The sequence below is a fragment of the Primulina huaijiensis genome, chromosome 3 (assembly GCF_012295235.1).
Source record: "Primulina huaijiensis isolate GDHJ02 chromosome 3, ASM1229523v2, whole genome shotgun sequence".
NCBI classification, from domain to species: Eukaryota; Viridiplantae; Streptophyta; class Magnoliopsida; order Lamiales; family Gesneriaceae; genus Primulina; species Primulina huaijiensis.
In genome coordinates this window covers 3,167,935-3,186,960 of record NC_133308.1, presented here as the reverse complement: position 1 = coordinate 3,186,960, position 19,026 = coordinate 3,167,935, and the positions used below count along the sequence as shown (strand labels likewise).

General features: G+C 34.1%; 4 protein-coding genes across 9 annotated transcripts; 1 reads left to right on the top strand and 3 right to left on the bottom strand.

The window, feature by feature from the left end:
• Nucleotides 1-2,173: 2,173 nt before the first annotated feature.
• On the bottom strand, nucleotides 2,174-3,014 carry LOC140971972 (LOB domain-containing protein 15-like). The gene is made up of 2 exons (XM_073434444.1): nucleotides 2,787-3,014; nucleotides 2,174-2,530 (listed from the first exon to the last, which is right to left on the bottom strand). Exons 1-2 carry the CDS (start codon nucleotides 3,012-3,014, stop codon nucleotides 2,174-2,176), a joined length of 585 nt encoding a protein of 194 aa, XP_073290545.1.
• A 3,347-nt stretch (nucleotides 3,015-6,361) lies between these two features.
• LOC140973098 (tetraspanin-3-like) lies at nucleotides 6,362-9,234 on the bottom strand. Its single transcript, XM_073435675.1, has 3 exons — nucleotides 9,094-9,234; nucleotides 8,532-9,053; nucleotides 6,362-6,818 (listed from the first exon to the last, which is right to left on the bottom strand). The coding sequence occupies exons 2-3, from the start codon at nucleotides 9,042-9,044 to the stop codon at nucleotides 6,474-6,476; spliced, it is 858 nt and encodes a 285-aa protein (XP_073291776.1). The 5' UTR covers nucleotides 9,045-9,053; nucleotides 9,094-9,234; the 3' UTR covers nucleotides 6,362-6,473.
• A 1,248-nt stretch (nucleotides 9,235-10,482) lies between these two features.
• On the top strand, nucleotides 10,483-15,506 carry LOC140973097 (interactor of constitutive active ROPs 3-like). Of its 6 annotated transcripts, none has more exons than XM_073435673.1 (5): nucleotides 10,509-10,598; nucleotides 11,929-11,991; nucleotides 12,028-12,061; nucleotides 13,090-13,345; nucleotides 13,563-15,506. In XM_073435673.1, the coding sequence occupies exons 3-5, from the start codon at nucleotides 12,042-12,044 to the stop codon at nucleotides 15,219-15,221; spliced, it is 1,935 nt and encodes a 644-aa protein (XP_073291774.1). In that variant the 5' UTR covers nucleotides 10,509-10,598; nucleotides 11,929-11,991; nucleotides 12,028-12,041; the 3' UTR covers nucleotides 15,222-15,506. The 6 variants fall into 6 exon arrangements, with proteins under 6 accessions (XP_073291772.1, XP_073291769.1, XP_073291774.1 ...); XM_073435674.1 differs by having other exon boundaries at nucleotides 10,512-10,829; XM_073435671.1 differs by having other exon boundaries at nucleotides 10,483-10,598; nucleotides 11,981-12,061.
• A 1,970-nt stretch (nucleotides 15,507-17,476) lies between these two features.
• LOC140972084 (dof zinc finger protein DOF2.1-like) lies at nucleotides 17,477-18,970 on the bottom strand. Its single transcript, XM_073434555.1, has 2 exons — nucleotides 18,757-18,970; nucleotides 17,477-18,534 (listed from the first exon to the last, which is right to left on the bottom strand). Exons 1-2 carry the CDS (start codon nucleotides 18,805-18,807, stop codon nucleotides 17,746-17,748), a joined length of 840 nt encoding a protein of 279 aa, XP_073290656.1. The 5' UTR covers nucleotides 18,808-18,970; the 3' UTR covers nucleotides 17,477-17,745.
• Nucleotides 18,971-19,026: the final 56 nt, after the last annotated feature.

Here is a 19,026-nt window from a genome sequence, read left to right as displayed (position 1 = left end):
TTTAGATTTTTGATTTAATCGAACCAAAATTTGAATCAAATCGATATGAATATGACTGATGCGTTTAATAAAAAACAGGAATATTTTTAAATATGAATATGACTGACGCATTTTATAGATAAAGATACGTGAGACTTTTTTACAAGATACCTAATATTTTTTAAATTTTGTATATATTTGTACAAATTAATATAAATGACATTATTGTTTTCTGTTTTATTTTTTTTAGTCAAGTTGTGGTATTTTAATTTTATTTTTTTTTACCATTTTAGAGTGTCATGGTGCAAAAACTATTACATTTTAAATGAAAAAACATTTTTTGTATAATTTTAATGACAATTTTCGTACACAGGATCGGAGATGATTAGTCTTTTTTTTTTTTAAAAAAAAAAAGTTGACTGAATCCATTTTTCAAAATTTTTTAATATTAGTAGATCTTTGTTATACTCATAGTCTTATGTATATTTATTCATAAGACGATCAAAATCTATTTACATAATACTTGTGACATAAAGAAATAATAATTTATCATGGATGAACTAAATAAAATATTTGTCTCACAAAATTGACCCGTAAAATTTTCTCACTAGAGAGTTCTTGAGTCCCAAATATAATCCATGGCTCTCGCCCCTCAAGTTCAAGTGTTTCAGAAAAAAAGAAGATGAAAAATGATAGCATCCGTTAAAGGAATGTTTCAAATTCTGTTATATTATATAGCTTAAAATTCAATCCACTATTTAATGTCAGTTATCAATCCTTTAAGGGAATGGATAATTAAAATAATTTGGTGAATGTAATATATTATGCTAAATTAAAATTATCCCCACATTCTAAAAGTCAATTGATATAACCAATAATTTGGTAAATGGTGTTTTCATATCTGACCTAGAATGTGTACTAACAAAATGTATAATCTGAATTTTTTTTTATAATATCAAAATTCACAATCGTTGCTCTTCAACGTGCACTAAGCAAACTCTCGAATTAACACAGTATAACACGAGTGGCTCCACTAGTTCATATACATACTTGATTCAAGTTATAAAAACTTAACACATATATAATTTATTTTCATCATTCAATTTATAACCTTACTTTTTTTTTTCTCGATAGACAATTGTCTAATTTTCCAACAAAGTAGATGGCTAATCTCTTTCAATGCCCTAATAATTCAGCATTTGATTCAATTTCTTTCAAATCAAACAAATTTTTTTTTTTTTCATTTCCAGTATTATATTGCAAGTCATTAACCTATTCGTTATTGACCAACGATACAATTTCGATCAATCAAACAACGAAATAGTAACCCGACTCGTGGACTTATGATGTAATGACATAAAAATAAATTTAGTCAATTTAATTCGAAATTTCATGGGCATATGGCCCAAAATTTGTTTTTAGTACACTTGTCATGGAAATCATACTAAGGTTTTCAAGTCTACGTTGCTTACAGAAATGGGAGCAAGAAAGATTGTTTGGTCAAACAATTGATTCCATTTTCCTCATCGACTTTTTAAGTTGTTAGAAAAAATGAAACAATCAAACAAACAACTCTGAGAAAAAAGAATTCCAATTGTACAGACATTATTATATATATTCAAAATATTATCGAAAATCGATTTTATAAAATTTTAAAAAATAATATAAGAAAAAATATTATATAGCTTATTTTATACCCAAAAGGTCGATTGACATTTGCCTACAAACAATTTGTGATGCAACTCGACGACGAGTTTTTGCGTTGCCAAATATTCAATGGCATGTTTCACTTATATTTTGCTACGTTGATCAACCTCGTCAAATGTAAAATTTTTTGTAGTGATAGCAAAGATTTGAGGAAAGAAAATGAAAAATCAAAGGTTGATAACGAGAGATCAATTAGTAGGTAACCAAAAAGTTGATACAAGTTCAACGAATAAAGCAAGAGATGGGACTTAGATTATGACGTCTCGTATTTTAAATGATAAAATAACATGGAGGCAAGAACATGTCTTTGCTTTAGCATATTAATGATCATTAGTAATTATTACTTTTACCAAACTATAAAATTTTTCTTAGCACAATAATATCACAATCCGAAGCATTAAATTCTATATTTCGATCTTTATATTAATGATGGAAGAACATAATATCCCATATAATCTTGATTTCATGTGAAACTTGATATTATCTCTCACGTGGAGAGGAGCTCCCACAAAGTACCATTGTTGTTGTTTTCAACTAGGAAGGACTGCAGGTTATAACTATTTAGGTTGTCACTTATATCATCGAACGATTGCTGATCGTCGGACGATATCGTGTGGGTCGGTTGTGAGATTTCCTTGCAAATGAAGGCCATGAGGTTGGTGTATTGGCATTGCATGTTGACAAGCTGTGCTTGTGATTTGGCTAATTGTTCTTGGAGTAGATTGATTTGTTTTTGGAGTTGGCAGATTGTGCCTGCGCATCCATACACAGGATCTCTGAGTCTTGCATTGGCTTCATACACCATGCTACTCACTGCATCAGCTCTTTGTTGCTCAGGGAGGTCCTGTGATTAATTCAATAATTTGTTCACTGTTTAATTATTTTATGATTGGTTCTACTATTTAATCTTAAGAAATTTTGCAGGAGTCCATAATTTTGACCAAATTAAAACAAAAGGAAAGATTTGCAAAAGAAAATGAAGGTGTAAATAGCTAGATTGAAGAATACAGACGTTCATATAATATATATATATATATTACAGCGTCGTGATGATAACTCTGACATAAATAAACATATGAATGCGTTACATATATATATACCTGCAGTAACTTGATAATGTTACTCGCGCCGAACACACGGTGAGCCGTAACGAATTTGATCGGATCACACGGAGGGAAATATGGAGCCAAGATACATTTCTCGACGCATCGTCTACGTAAAATCTTGCAAGCAGCACAGGGGGTTACAATCACAGATCGCGGAGGAGGAGACGACGAGGGAGAGTGTGTAGCAACTGTTGTTTCATGTGTTGATTTACTAAAATCCATTGTTGATACTAAAGAAAGGTTTTAAGCAAGAAATAGAATTGATATTGGAGGGAGTTCTTTTTGACTAGCATGCTGCACAAGTTGAATATTATATATAGGCAAAGGAAAGGGCTACGCCATTTTCTTTGGCTTTGAAATTCGATTTTCACAATGCATGGTGATGGGACCATGTGGAGTTGTTTGTTTTCCCAGGAATGGTTGAAATCTAATAAAACACATTGGTATTTGAATTAAATTTTCAATGCTAAAATTATAGTGTATATACTACAAGAAATTTGATCAATAATCACAAAAACTTAATGAGGGTGTATACAAAAGTGATCATTAAAAGAGTATTTTTTTGATGTTTTCATGAGGGTAAAAAAATATTGTTAAATAGTTGAATTATTAGTTACGAATTCTCGATTTCGTAACTATAAATAATTAATCCTCGTCATTATTTGAATTAAAATTAATAATTCCCCTCATAGTATAGTGGGGTATATATCTTGGGGGAGGAAAAGAAGAAAAGAAGAAAAAGCCAAAAAAAAGAAAAAAAAAAAGCCAAACCCTTTCCCCTGCATCCCGTCGGCCACCTTCCTCCTCATCCAACCATCACCGCGTCGCCTAAACCAGAGCTCCGGCCACCGCAGCAGGTAAGCCTTGACCCAGGAACTCGATTAGGGCTTGAATCGAGGGAAAGTTGAGCTACAACGAGTCATGTAGCGAGCTGCTCGGCGCGTGTTCTTCCTCCAATTTTTGGTGAGCTTTTGGTTCGATTTCTTGGTTCATTTGTTGTCTTTTGGTAGGGATTTGAAGCTTAGTATGTTGGTTGGTTTTTCCCCTGTAATTCTAGCCTTTTCCAGCCCATTTTTCAGCTCGTTTTCCGTGTCCAAAATTCCAGCTTTTGTTCAGTTTAGTAGGCTGTTAAATTTTGGATTTTTACCCGCTTCGATTTAATTCGTGTTCGTCGATTGTAATGCGTTATATTGACGTATATATTGGGTTTATATTGTAGGTTCGATTGTTGGAAAGCTTTGAGGTATAATTTGACGAGTTTATAAATCGGTATCGAATTAATTGTGCGATTATTTTGAGAATTGTGATTATTTAGTTGATGTTTGGAATTTTTGGATTTGATTTGGGAAATATTTAGTAAATAAAATTGTATTGTTGAAAAGTTGGAAATTTAAATTGAAATTGTTGATTAATTCGATATTTTAATCGAAGTTGGGAATTAAATTGTGTAATGAATAATTATTGGAACTATTATGCGGATTGGGGAATTATGATAATATGTTGTTTATTAAAGCTGTTGGAATTTATTTGGAGCGGGATTAGCCGATAAATTGGTTGATTTGAAAAGTTGGAACTTTAAATGACTTGTTGGATATTTTTTGAATGTTATAGTCAAATATTGAGTTTAGTTTGGAAAAAGATTATTGTTGGATTTATTGTGCAATTTGAGACCCTGCGCGCGCTACTTCTTCTTCATTTTAGGTGAGCTTTTGGGCTTCGTTTTTCTTGATTCTTTGGAGTGTATTGAGTAAGGATTTGAAGCCTTAAGTTTTCCCTGTATCGTTGGTGATTTTGCGACCTCTTGTCTTTGTGAGATTTTTTGTGATCAAAGGTAACTTGAATCGTTGGTGATTTTGCGACCTGAACCGCGCACTGAGGATGGAAGAAAAGCTCGTGCTGCTGGTGAGGACCTGTATTAGGTGATTGGGGCAGGTAAAATCGACATGAATTAGTAACCGAAATTAGAAACAAAGTTTTTGGAGAAACATTGTCGTAGGTAATGAACAAAGTACAGACCTTTGTTATATTATGCATCTATTAGATTAATTGTCGTAGGTAATTAACAAAGTACAGACCTTTGTTATATTATCCATTCAATTTCTGTTGTCAAGACCATGATGCTGATGTTAAGTAGCCATTTGAGTCTGATGAAAGTTGAAATTGTTGGAAGCATAGGATAGTCCAGGAAGGAATATTTCTTATTGTTTCTTTAAAATATTTAACTTTATTTTCAATATATTTTGATATAAACTGTTGCATGAAGTGGATCTGGGTATTTGATCATTTGAGTACATTTTTATTTTAATTGACTTTTCCTATTTATATTTTACAGATGTCACACTGACGGGACTTAATAGGTTGCCTTAATAGGATGGTGCTTCAAAGAAGAATTCAAGCATTGAAAGATTAGAAAATTATTACTTGATAGTTTGTATATTTTGAATATATGAATTGAATACATGAATAGATGCTGATGCAGTTGTTTTTATAAAATATTTTGTTCAACAAAATTATTTGTTCTAGAATTCATATTTTATTAGTAATGTCATTTTTTAATATAATGACAAATTAATATAAATTTTTTCTATAAATTTCATCATAATTAAAAATATTTTTTAATGAGGGTAATTAATAATTTAATTAGGGATAATTTTATTGTTAAATCGATTTTTAGTGAGGGGTAAATGATGATATAATGAAGAGATATATTGTATTAAAAAATTATTTAATGGGAGGCAAATGGTATTATAATGACGAAATTTTTCGTCATTTAAATTAGTTTTAATGACGGTAAAATCTCGTCACTAAATATGCTAAAACAATAATGACGGAACGTCATTCCCATCATTAATTACCTTTACTTAGGAGGGCAATAACAACGGTCCATGACGGGAAATTTCTCGTCATTAAAAGTGTTTAACTACGGGTTTCGAATATTTAATGATGATATTTCTCAAGAATGGTTGAAATCGAATAAAACACATTGGTATTTGAATTAAATTTTCAATGCTAAAATTATAGTGTATATAAGTATGCAGCTTAGGATTCCATTGATTATACAAATTGCTAATACACAAAGAAGATCACGAGTTAATAAAACTGAATGATATCTTCATTGATATGAGGTCTTCCGTGTAAAATCCAAAAACAATTGTGATCTTACTGTAATATTTTCTTCATAGAAACTTAACCACATCAATTTTTAACATATCCTTACGCAATAAAACTTTTTTATCATTTTAAAAATACACTTTTTACCCAGCTAGTTAGCTCCATGCTCCACAATTTTCTTCTTATCTCGTATAACTTTAATTTTAAAATTTAATAACTTTTATTTTAAAATTTATATAACAAACTACTTCATTTTCTATATATTTTTTTTGGGATCACATATCACGTGTGTCATGACCTCTTAGTACTTATTAATTATTATGAATATGTATTTCCCTCTCCTAAAACCAAATAAGACTCTTGCATTTTTCCATGACCTTCCTCCCATGAAATCAAACATCCAAACACACATAAAAATTATGATTGGGATAGACGAATTGTTATAAAGATCAGAGAATCTACTTATTGCTCGAACTGTTCGAAATGACTAAATTTAAGCAGTACTACTACATATTTCAAATAAGACCTGCCACCCGATATGAAAATTAATCTCCCTTTGTAAATCATGTCTTAGAAAGGCATCCTGCTAGGCCGTGCCTTCTCCATTCGACTCTCGCCGATGGGTTCGTCGTTGTCCAGCCTCTTGTTGTGCCTAAACGCCATACAGCCAACCGCATAAAGTAACACGAGAATAATCAAAATGACAATGTTGATGACGGAGACCTTTCTCCAGCTCTTCTTGAGGCTGGCCAATACTCCAGCTTTGCAAGAGTCGCAACCGTAGCACAGTTGTCGCTGGTCGTTGTTCCATCTCAAGCAATCCTGGTCACTTCCTGTGAGCCCACCCGTGTAACCCCAATACGTCTCGTTGATGTACACAAACCCGCAAGATGTAGGAGGCTTGCAGCATCCGGACTACATATATATATATATATATATACACACACACACACAAACTGAGGTGAATAATACCACGGTTGATTTTCTTATACATTAATACAAAATATACTCTATGTGGTGATTGATGAACACAGACATTGATACCGAAATTGAATTAAAGTTATAGATTTTTGGTTAAATCATGTCAAATAAAATTCCAGGACTTTGAAAGCTAGGGAGACAACCATCTCTACTGAACTAATTGATATTTAAACTTAAAACTTGCTAAATCTATCGAAATCGTGAATATTGAAGGGGGACGTACGGTCCTCTTAGCTTTTGGAAGATAGGAATATTAACAGAATAAGAAAGGAAATTTGGACCCTTTTAAATATATCTTGGCAAAGAAGAAGAAAAGTTGGTTGAAAATAAAGGCTGGAAGATTCCGACATTATTGCGACCGATACTTTTTATATTCGAACTAACCCAAAAAAGAAAAAAAAAATCAAAAAGGTGAATATTCAAACAAAAGAGGTGAAAGGCAAAAGGAATTCAAACTTTTTCCTTAGAATAAAGTGTGTGTGTGTCCAGAGGATTTAAGTATAACGCAAGATTCTTCTTGGGAAATAAATTTTTCTAGTAATTGACCTTATTATTGTAGTCATTTTCCGATAAAGCACCAATGTCATGATGATGTGTATAGTGTCATATCACCACTATTACTGAAAAATATTAAAATTGCCAAAAAATATATATATAAATGATTAAAACTGATATTTAATAACATAAAAGATCATTTTTTTAAAAAAAAAATATCATATGTGATGAAGATCGAAAATTTTCATCATTATCATTCTTATTATTATTATTATCATCGTCATAATCGAAGATTTCTTCTAAAACATAACTAGGTGAAATGATAATTTCGTTAAACGCGACCACGAAGTGAATCCGAGTCAATTTTTTATTTATATCAAACCTTCTCTTGTGTGATTCTTTAAAAATTATATACTTAACATAAAAATATATATATTAATACATCTACTTAAATTAAATTGTAAATTTTTTTTCAAAATAAAAATAAACCCTCCCTATTACACAAAATTCTCAATTAGACTCACTTTTAATTCACTAGAACTAGTATTAAATTAATCCCCTAATTCTCAAATTACAAATTACAAATTACAATCAGTCTATCTGTTTCATTTTAATCGAGGTTTAGCTAAAAAAACTACATTTAGATGAAGCACACCGTGATTAATTAAACTATCATTAAATCACACTTGTTATTTTTAACCAACTCGATGTATAAGAGAATTTGTGAGTAAGAGAGATCACAATAGTACCAATTTTCCAAATTATTGATCAAATTATAAAATATTAATTGTTAAAATAAAGAATATTATTTACTATCATAACGCAGATATTCTCAGTTAGCTTCCGATTTACACTCTTGCAACTTTAAAAATATTTGGAATTTTTTTTAGTAAAATATTAGGATAAAAAACTATGATTAAATCTATTGATTTATCTAACCAATTCCCATAGAATTTCCTAAATTTTCTATTTTTAATTTCTTTCTCTTCAAGATTGTCACCCTCGTATTTCTCTCTTATGTATTTTAAGTTGATTATTTGAACAAAATATGCATCGCTGATAATTAATTAATTGCTAGTTTCTCGAATTGTTTTCGGAAAATAATTTAAGAAAAATTTATTATTTAGAAATGAAAATAATAATATTTCTAACCTCAATAGGACTGAGTTTCCTGAGATAGAACGTCTCGGCCGGCTCCGGAGCTCCCCCAACACTCCTCCCCATCTTTCTGCACACATGTGAATCTCTAATACACGCGCTGATCTTACTCCAGTAACTCCTACTCGCCACCCTCTCCTCCAGCCAACCCGAGTAGTCCCTCAGGTCGTACTCCAAATAGACCCGGTTCATCACGGGCTGACCTGAACCCTTATCCGTCACAGCATACGCGAAGATGATGAAGCCCACGAGGGCGGAGATGATGAAGAACATGGCCCACAAGTAGAGGTACATGAGGAAGGTGTTGCGGTAGCACGACCCGACGAAGCCGGCGAGCGATACGACCATGATGGAGGCTCCGATTATGATGAGGGGCCACTGGAGGAATCTCATGCAATCCGTGTTGTCTGCATGGCTGCCCAGCCATATCCCTCCTCCGAGGACCGGGACTGAGGCGACGAAAGTTGCGAAATTGAGGAAGCCGACTAGGTGATTGCTGCTTCTCATGGTTTTTGCCTTCGTGTTAGCTTCGACGAAGTTGAGGTTTTGAAAGAACAAGTGTGTTTCTCTTGTGAGTGGAAGATTGGCATGCACGTCTAAACTACCCTAATCGATTATAGTAAATTGCAACGATAATAGTCTAAAGGCTATTGTACGAAAAAAGAAGAGAATAATGTTACCAATTATCGTCTCATATTTGAAATTTTGGTGTCAGGTGAGCTACAATTCATCGATGATGATCTCTTTATTATCGTGTTCTTTTCGTCTTTTCCTTGTGTGTGTTTTTATATATATATAATTCTTATGATATTTTCATGAGGTTTTGGAGGGGAAGAGTGTGTTTCCTATAAATATTTATTTATTTATGTTTTTCTATATAACCTATGTCTGCTATACATAATATGTTATCAAGTATAAACATTTAAAATGATGATATTTGATATTTGTTCTCTAATTATTGGTATAATAAATTAAATTCCAGGATTTGAATGAGAAGAATTATGAGATGGGCCTGGACTACCAAAATGTGGCATTTTGATGGGCTGAAATATTTGGAAAGTACTTTTCTGGGTTTGTGCTATTAATGTACTCGTGGACCAGAATAAGAGGGCCTAAAATGCCAATGGATCATGTTTTTACCCATCCTTTAATTTTATATATCTTATAAAGATTTTTCCATCTGAACTAAATTTATAGGTTTTTTTATTGTCTCAAATATATAGTTTGTATCTATATCATTGTCATTTTTTTCTAGTTTTTTTCTAATATATATTTATTGATTAACTCTTTTAAAACAAACATTTTTTGAATGAATTAACCAAAGATAAAATAAGAAACTTATTTTTAATGCATGAAAAAACAAACAAATCTATATGTTTTTTAGACGTAAAAAAAATAGTTATGATCTAGGTTCTGAACCCAACGGTTTGAGTTCGGGCCCGGTTAGCCTCAGGATCGGGTCTTGTTCAACTCTTATGTTTCTTTTCAAAAAATATTGATTGTTAAGTTTAAATAATAACAAAAAATGCTGGAATTTGTAGATTTAATGAATGAAAACCAAGTAAAATAGTTCAGAAAAAACTCAAAACGATAACAACGAGTTCGAACCTGGACTCAAAGCGTGCAAAATAGCTGCATGAAGGCAGCCATTTATGTTCGTCCCAGCACGAGAGGTATTGGTTGGATAATCCAGGCGACTTGGTCCGTGTTAAGGCGGTTTTTTTTTTGCCGGCCTAGCACGAGGTTCGACCTGATGGGTCGGAAAGTTTTAGACCTCAAAACCATATTCAGATCACTTTTAATCTGTCACAATCATAATTTCGGATCAAACCAGTTGATCACATGCGGGTCCAGTCCGTTAGGACCCGGCCGTGGCCTAGTCTACATTTATGGACCAATGATCATGTACAAACGACCGATCTCCCTTATCTCTTTGCATTTTGTCTTAATTACTTCTCTCTCACATACACACGCCCAGGCACATACTCTCTCACATACTATTTGAAAAACCAGGCGACTAGCAAACACAGCAGGTGCCCTCAAAAGACGAGCTCTTTTTCGGTAGTAATGACTGCCTTTTATCTTCTTTTCTGGGTGATTACAATGGCAGCCATTTATGCTCATTGTCTTGTTTATTTTGCCGTCGTCGATCGCCTATTTTGTGGTACATCTCATTGAAAAGAGCAAAAAAAAAAAAAGTTTACATACTTGGTTGTCACTTGTCAATTCCCCATGCATCTTGAAAATCTGTACCGAATGATATCTTGAAACACTCCAGTAAACAAGAGGGGGGTAAGTGGAAATGGAATGCATATGCTGCTGCATTTTGACTGCCATTTTGTGTTCTTCAAGTATCATTCATTGCCTCTTAATTTCTTGTTTTAGTGTTTCTTAACGTTTTTTGAAAAATAAAAATAAAAATTGAGCAAGTGTTTCTTGATGATGTTTCCTCCTTTTTGTTGTGTTATAGAGTAGCACTGTGCGTAGAATGTGACGATGGCCTCCTTTTGAGCCTCTTTTTGGTGTGTAGTGACTAGTGCGGTCTCTCTTGCTACTTTTTTCCCGCTTTTTTACCCTTATAAAGCATTACTGTTGGGTCAACTATATAGTTTGATAGCTTCGGAACTGCATTTGTATCTTTACAGGCTTTGTTGGTCGAAAGCAAATTTCAAATCAGAAAAGGTTGATGATCGATCCTTTTTCATTTAAAAGAAATCCCTCTTTTTTTCCTCCTCTTGCTTGTGTGTCTTTCTTTATCTGAACTTGCACTGCTAGCTGGTTTTCAATGTTTTCTTGTTTTGCTTTCATTCACTCATACTTGCCATTTCTCTCTTCCTGTCTCCCTTCTATTGGTTCATACTCTAGGTGTTGATTTTGGTTTCATGGTTTTTATGTGCTGTTTATGTATAATTGTAGCCGCATTTCGCTTAATCTTCTATAATAATGGGGGGTTCTTAAGTAGTCTAGATGCCCTGAATAGTTAACCCATTTTCCAAGTGTTCGAACTAGCCATGAGGCAAACGCCTGTCCACTGGGGGCTAGAATGGTCCATTCTCGTGACTACATTGATTACTAGGTATGAAGCAGCCCATGAATGCTTGTGTGCGTATTCGGTGCAGCAGAAAGAAACACAGTTTTATAGTCTAATTTGGTCAGACAAGAAAAGAAAGCAGTATACTTCAAATGACGTTGCTTGAGTGTAACTGTGTATTCTTTCTGAATGGATTTAATGTCTCCTTTTCTGTTGTGTGACTAGTTCATTTTGAATAAAGGGTGTCTTAAATGATCCACTTTGGCTACTTACAGTGCATTAAATTTCATCGAATTCCCATCCTTTTCTATCTCTTCTCTGCCCCTTAGCTTGTGCTATTTCATGTACCGTACGTTGCAGATCTTGTGGGACAGCAGCATTCAAGTATTATTTTCTCTTTTTTTCCTCCCAGGAAACATTCAGGTTTTACGCAAATCAGTTTGACAATTTGGCTCACAGAGACTATTTGAGCTATGCAGACTCCTAAAACAAGGTGACTTTCTTGTAGCTTTTAGATAATGTTCATTTTTATTAAATTAACTGTCATTCTGGCAAGTCTTTTGCGGGAATTATTTAGTTGAAATGGTCACATTTTATTCCTTGAAATGCGTTATATATTTGTTAAAATTTGGGTAAGATCCAAAAATGAAATTGGACCTACATATGTACAAACAAGAATACGTAAAGTTGGAAATTTAAAAAACAAGAACAAATTCTAACATCCAACTGTTGACATTGAGCTCATAAAATTTCAGAAAGGCAGAGTTTCATCTAAACCTCATGGAATTGTTCAAATGGCGATCACATCAGTTTAGGGATTTCGTATAAGCTACTATTCATTGTAACTATCTCATGGCAAATCATGATGATATCAATCCGAGATGTGGCAAGATATTTAATCTAATCCAAATATTATTTTTGATTTATTTCATTAATATGAGATGGCTCCCATATTTAACCAAATAGATAAATTGTTTAATGAACTTTAATAAAATAATTTACAATATTTGCTTAAATTTGTGATAATTATGCTGCATTTATTTCAATTTTAGGTTGTTTTGTTACTTGTGATATTATATTTTTAGGAAGATTAGCTACTCGGTATAGTTTCGCTTTCTATATGTGCCCTTCATAAGCCTGAGATTCTCTTGCTTGGTCTAAATAGCCTTTCAATTCTGCTGCTAATATGACAAGAACTTTTCTATATCAACTACACGAGCTTTTTATCTCTTATTCTATTGTTTCTTCCTTGAGTCTAGACTACAATCCCTCAATTATGCCATAGTTACTAACATGCACAATCACGCACGGTAGTGGTGTTCTTTTTTGGAATAATCATTTGTGTAGATTTTGTGCTTCCTTGCTGTTATGCTTTATCATTCTAATGTACATGATCAGCTAACTGATCCCAAGATTTATATGGGCATTATTGTTTTCATGTGAACTTGTGAGGATCTAAATTCTAGCAACATTTTGACCTTCAAAACTTTTCCGATTTATTTTCAATTTTCTTGGCTGCAGAAACATCCCCTCTGGAGGGCCTCAGAGGACTTCTCCTCGGTCTACTTCCTCAGAAGCATTTCAAAAGAACTCAAGCCCTCGAGCTGCGACTTCAGAAGGATCCATAAAGAGTTCTCCTGGAGTCAAAAGCCAGCTCAAGCCAACAGCTCGATATGTAGACCACACTGCATCATCTTCCAACTTAACCAGTAAAGCACCGAAAGAGAGAAGCCCTAAAGTTGCCGATCATAAGTCACCTAGGAGTCCAGTCTCTGAGGTATACAAAGTATATCTTATCATTGGTGTTATACTTTGTGATTGTTAAGACCATGATAGTTTAGCTCGAGTTTGTCTGAATCCTTTTATTTTCGGCATCAATTTATCTTTCATTTCCAATTCAACTCCACAGTGGCCATTGTTTGAAATTCTTGATCAGCAAATGCATCTGAAAGATATTTTCTGGAAGTTATGGTCTTTATTTTTGCGACTTTCAGAGTAAGCATCCCGGCAAAGTTTCTGAACTCGAGTTTCAGCTATGTCAGCTGGAGAATGATCTTAAAAGTGTGAAAGATCAATTAAGCTTCACTGAAGCATTAAAGGATGAAGCATGGAAAGCTGGTGAGGAATCAAACAAACAGCTCTTAGCGCTGTCTGAAAAGCTTGAGGATTCACAGAATCAACTTTTAGATCAGTCGGCTACTGAGGAAGTTCATAAGCTAGTGCTTCGTGAGGCATTAGAAGGACATGATCTGGCATTAAAATACGAACTTGAAACCATACAAAAGCAGTATTCACACTATTTATCAGCACTAGCTTCTGCTCTGAAGGAGATTAAACAACTTAAGTTCCAGCTTGAAATAGTCTCTGGATCTGAAGCATCTCAGGCCAAGCATTCGGATTCTACACGAAAAGATTTTGATGCGTTGAAAGAAAACTTGGGGGAAGCTCAGTTACTCGTTGAAGACATGAAGAAACAGCTAAAAGAATGCAAAGATTCTGAAACACAGGCACAGATGCGAGTAGTAGAAACTCTGACTGAGCTTGAAATTGCCAAGATGATGGTGGAAACACTTAGCTCCGATGGACATAAAACAACGGAAGCATATGAGGATGTAGCTTCTGAGCTTGGCCAGTCGAAGGCTCGGGTTAAACTTTTGGAAGAACTTGTGAGCAAACTCAAGGTTGATATTTGTAACAGAGACTCTCAAACTCAAAAGAAATATAGCGAGTCTGAAATTGCGAGAACCAGAAAAACTGGGGAAGAATCCATTGAAGCAGAGTTTGCTTCTGTGAAAGTTGAAGCGGAACAATTGCGATCAGCTTTAGAAGCTGCTAACACAAGATACAATGAAGTACAAGCTCAAAACACAGAGAAGATGAGGAAGACAATCGAAATGCTGGAACATATAAAATCTACATCAATTCAGAGAGAAGCTGAACTTGAGGAAGCACTGAGGAAATCTAAATTTGAAATTGAAGAGTTAAAGGCTAACCTGATTGATAAAGAGACCGAGCTACAAGGTATAAGTGAGGAGAATGAGGGTTTGACACTAAAGCTCGAGAAGATGCTATCCGGCATGAGAGAAAATGAACTTGAGTCAGAGCTCGAGAAATCTAAGGCAGATGTAGAAAGTTTGAAATCCCGGATAGTGGAAAAAGAGGAGGAGTGGCTAAGTGCATCTGGGGGAAATGAAACTTTGAGAATGGAAATCAAGGACGTCAACCACTGTAAAGCTAGTGATGAAGTTGTTTCTGATCTTGAGTCAGCAGGAGCTGCCGAGAAGGGGGCTCTGATGAAGATCGCGTACATGATGGAGGAAGTTGATAAGAGCAACAGAAGGGCCGCACGAATGGCTGAGCAGCTGGAGGCAGCACAAACAGCAAATGCAGATATGGAAACCGAGTTAAGAAGGCTAAAGGTTCAGTTAGATCAGTGGAGGAAGGCTGCCGAGGCAGCAACTGCAATGCTTTCAGCAGGAAACAACAATGGACATTTCATGGAGAGGACAGGATCAATGGACAGCAACTGCAGCCCTGGAATGGGAATTATTAATTCTCCTTACGCAGGTGATATCAGTGAAGACACATTGAAGAAGAAAAATGCCAATGTGCTAAGAAGGTTTGGTGTGTTGTGGAAGAAACAACAGAAATAGGACGTCTTATTCGTTAATGATGACCAACATCTACCACATCATATGCCTTTTCTTGTTGAACTAGCTACCTAGTTAAGACAGTTTACTATGATTTCTTCTTCTCATGGACGCGCTGTTGTCTCGTTGCCTAGTTTCGTCCTCCCCTTTCCCCTCTTTAAGTATTTTCTCAACATGGTGATTCAAAATCTTGGTTGATTTATGGCAAACGAGATTGCTACCAGTGATGAGAACTATTTCTGACATCATTATCTATGTTTATCAGTCGCTCGGTCTTTTTATCTTCAACTCATCAGTTAGCATGTGAAAAAAAAATCATCTTTGGGCCACCCTTGAATTTTGCATGGGATTTCATCATTTCCATGGATGGATTAGTGATGTGTTAGTTCACATTCTGAAGTCCATCTCGGCATATCCGAGCTGCTTAAAATTCTTTTCTTTTTGAATACTTCAACCATGTGGTTTCAAATAATGCATGGGAGATGAAAACATGAGCAAAGATTCAAAATTTAAACTATTTTCGTAAAATTAAATTTGAGGATCACTGAAAAATTGTTCGGGTTCATTTTAACATAAAACCTTATTAACTTTGATCCTCCAAAATTCATGTGATTCTTATATATATCGCCCGCTTTCTTTAACTATCAATTGTAGAATTTTTTTTTTTTTTTTAAAAAAAAGAAGGTAGACACGTATCCAAATAGCCATAGCAGCCAACTTTGTATTATATGGAATATTCTAAATTTTTTTATTATTTTCAAATGGAATTTGATTTCACGCCCAAATCTTAGTAGGATTTGGTCCGGCAAGAACGTGGAAAATGAATAGTTGTCTCCTTGTTATTTAATAATGATAGCATCCCAATCACAATTTAATAATCAGGTACATCTACCTAAAAATAAGAAACAATCATGAAAGAATATATCTTGAAAACCCCTTCAACAATATAATATATGACACTGTACTGTTATTTAATAATACAAAGAATATATTCTTGAAAACATAACACTGCCAATTCCAAGTACTTTGTCCAGATTGTTCAGATTTATGAACATCAAATTCTTCTGTTAGTCACTTTCTTTGCGTAAGCAAACAAATTACCTGCAAACCAAATTCAGATTTTCATAGCTAGCATGTTGTTACCGATAATTAGTTACATTCACAGAGTAGGTAATTGAGTCTTGGTAACTCATAGATTAAAGATGTATTTGGATGGACGAATTTGATGAAATTATGGTTTCAAATCATCTATTAATCATAGTAATTTAGGTAAGGTAAATTTCGAATCTATCAATCTATTTTTTTTTTATGACAATTGAACTTAAGAGTTGTGTATCCTATCAAAAATATTATATGAAATACCGTATATCATATGAAAAATTACCGTATTAAAAAATATATATTTATACCATACTGAAACTTTCAATACGTAAAACTAGCATATCGATATTTCGATATGATATCGGTGTATACCGTTTTATAACGAAAAACCGCAATTATATGTATATAAATATATATGTATTTATATTATTAAGAATATAATTATTTTTTTCTTATATTGAATAATAAATACCTTATCCATAATTTTATTTTATAATATTTTAAGATTGAAATAATTTTATTCTATCATGATATTTTTTTATATGAAAATACATAATTAGACATTTTCTTTTCTTATTAGTTGAGTAAAAATTGATAAATTTTAAATCATGATAATATTTTTTTTATTCTAAATATTATTGATTAAAATTGAAAAATAATTTTAATGATTAAATAATTTTAAAATTTTTATTTTTTATTTAAAAAAATTATTTGACGGATCTAATAGGTCCAACTCGGATTGGGCTTGCCGGGTTCACGGGGCAGGACAGGGAAGGGTCTAATGTGTGGCGAGGCGGGTCTCGAGTTTGACCAAACCCGACTTGAACTCATCTTGTTGTTATCCTTAACATTAATCTTAGTATATCGATAATTCTGTATTTTTTCTCACTCTTAATAGAATCCACAATCGCTATCATTCGTTGTGCACTAAGTAATCTACATAATAGTCTGCTAACCATGCTAGTCACTAGAAATAACCTATTCGAGAGGCTCAGCTGAGAAAATTTGATACAGGGGAATTGAACTCTTGACAATTGTAGAAACTTTCAACTACTTCTTCAACTCAAACATCATAAGAGTACTTATCTAGACGTAACTCCTTCCAAATCAAAGTATTCATAATTATGATGGTGTGATCATGCGAGAAGAAACAAGAATTGAGAATTGAACTTGCACAAGTTTGTCATCAACCAATAAAGAAACCACCACAACACAGTCAATTAACCAAAAAAGAAATTAATAAACAGAGAAACTGATTCAAATGAATCAAATCCCTCGTACTACAGACCAAATCCATAGCCTTAAGATTAAAATTTAAGTTATAATGACAAAGAACACAAAATAACCATCAAATCCCTATGAATCACCCCCACCCCCACCACTCTTTTTGCATACATGCTTTGATTTTACCGAGTTTTAACTATTTCTACATCAGAGGAGTATTCAAAAGCCCATGCCAATTTGTCGATCCAATCGCGTTATTCCAGCTTGTGTTCACATCTCCTCCATTAATATTCTGCCATGGAAATCCCCACAAAACCTTGTTATCATTTACTTCTTTCGCACTGCAGATTTCTTGCTTCACTGGTGCTGTTACTGCTGTGGAACTTGTCGTGCCACTGTTGATTTCCTCAAAACCCATACCCATTTCTATTCCCATGTTTCCGTTGTACAAATTGTGATTAAACCCAAACGGGTTTTCAAGAAATCCACCCCTCACAGCATCAAATCCAAGAACATGATCAGCGTAGGGCATGTTTGGACGGTTTCCCATGTTTAAAAAGTCAAAATCATCCAAGCCCATCTGCCCTTGTTTTTGAAGCCTGGCAAATGCGAGGCTGAGATCATTGGAATCATAGGACACATTCGCCAAACATGGAATAATAGGACTTGGAATAGGGATCAGCGGCTGGTCTTGGCCCGACCGTTTCGATGATGCCGATGATGATGAAGACGACGAAGATCTTTTGTTCCTCCTGCAGCCTCCACCCACCGGAACATTTCTCAAAGTCCCACCTTTTGTCCAATACCTTCTGCAAGATTTACAGAAGTACCTCGGCTGGGAGAGGCTGTAATTGTTGTAATAACAAAACTTTGTGTTGTTTGAGTCGCATCTTGGGCATTTCAGGGCCTGTTCCGCAGGCCTTGGTTTCTTCTCTTGCTGAGGTTTCGCGCAAACCAACATGCTTTCTAGTGTTTGATCAGAAGCCATTTCCTGTAATCATATATAGAGTTGATTATCAGTTTAAGAAAGATCAACTCAATCTTAGAAAATTTAATCTAACTGGGACCTGCAGAATCCATTATTTTTAACAGAAACCCAGTTCATGTAACTTCGAGAACACCGAAAATTAACAGGAACCGATTCAACACCGCATGTTTTCACTCAAACATCAATTAACACACACAAAAATACAGCCGAGGACCCAATTCCCACCTGATGTGCTTGGAGTTGGTGCTGTGCTTGACTCGAAGAATCCATCCCCATTCACAGTACCTCAGAAAATGTTATAACCCAACTTCTTGCACAGTCTAAGAGATGAGAAAGTGTACCTAAATATAACTAGTATTTGAAAATCATGCAGAGGTATACATACAACAGCAGCAACATATATAAATACAATTATATATACTGGTGGAGAGAGAAGACAATGTGGGGCTGCGGATAGAGAGATAGATTGTTTATGTAATGATTACTTGGGGATTG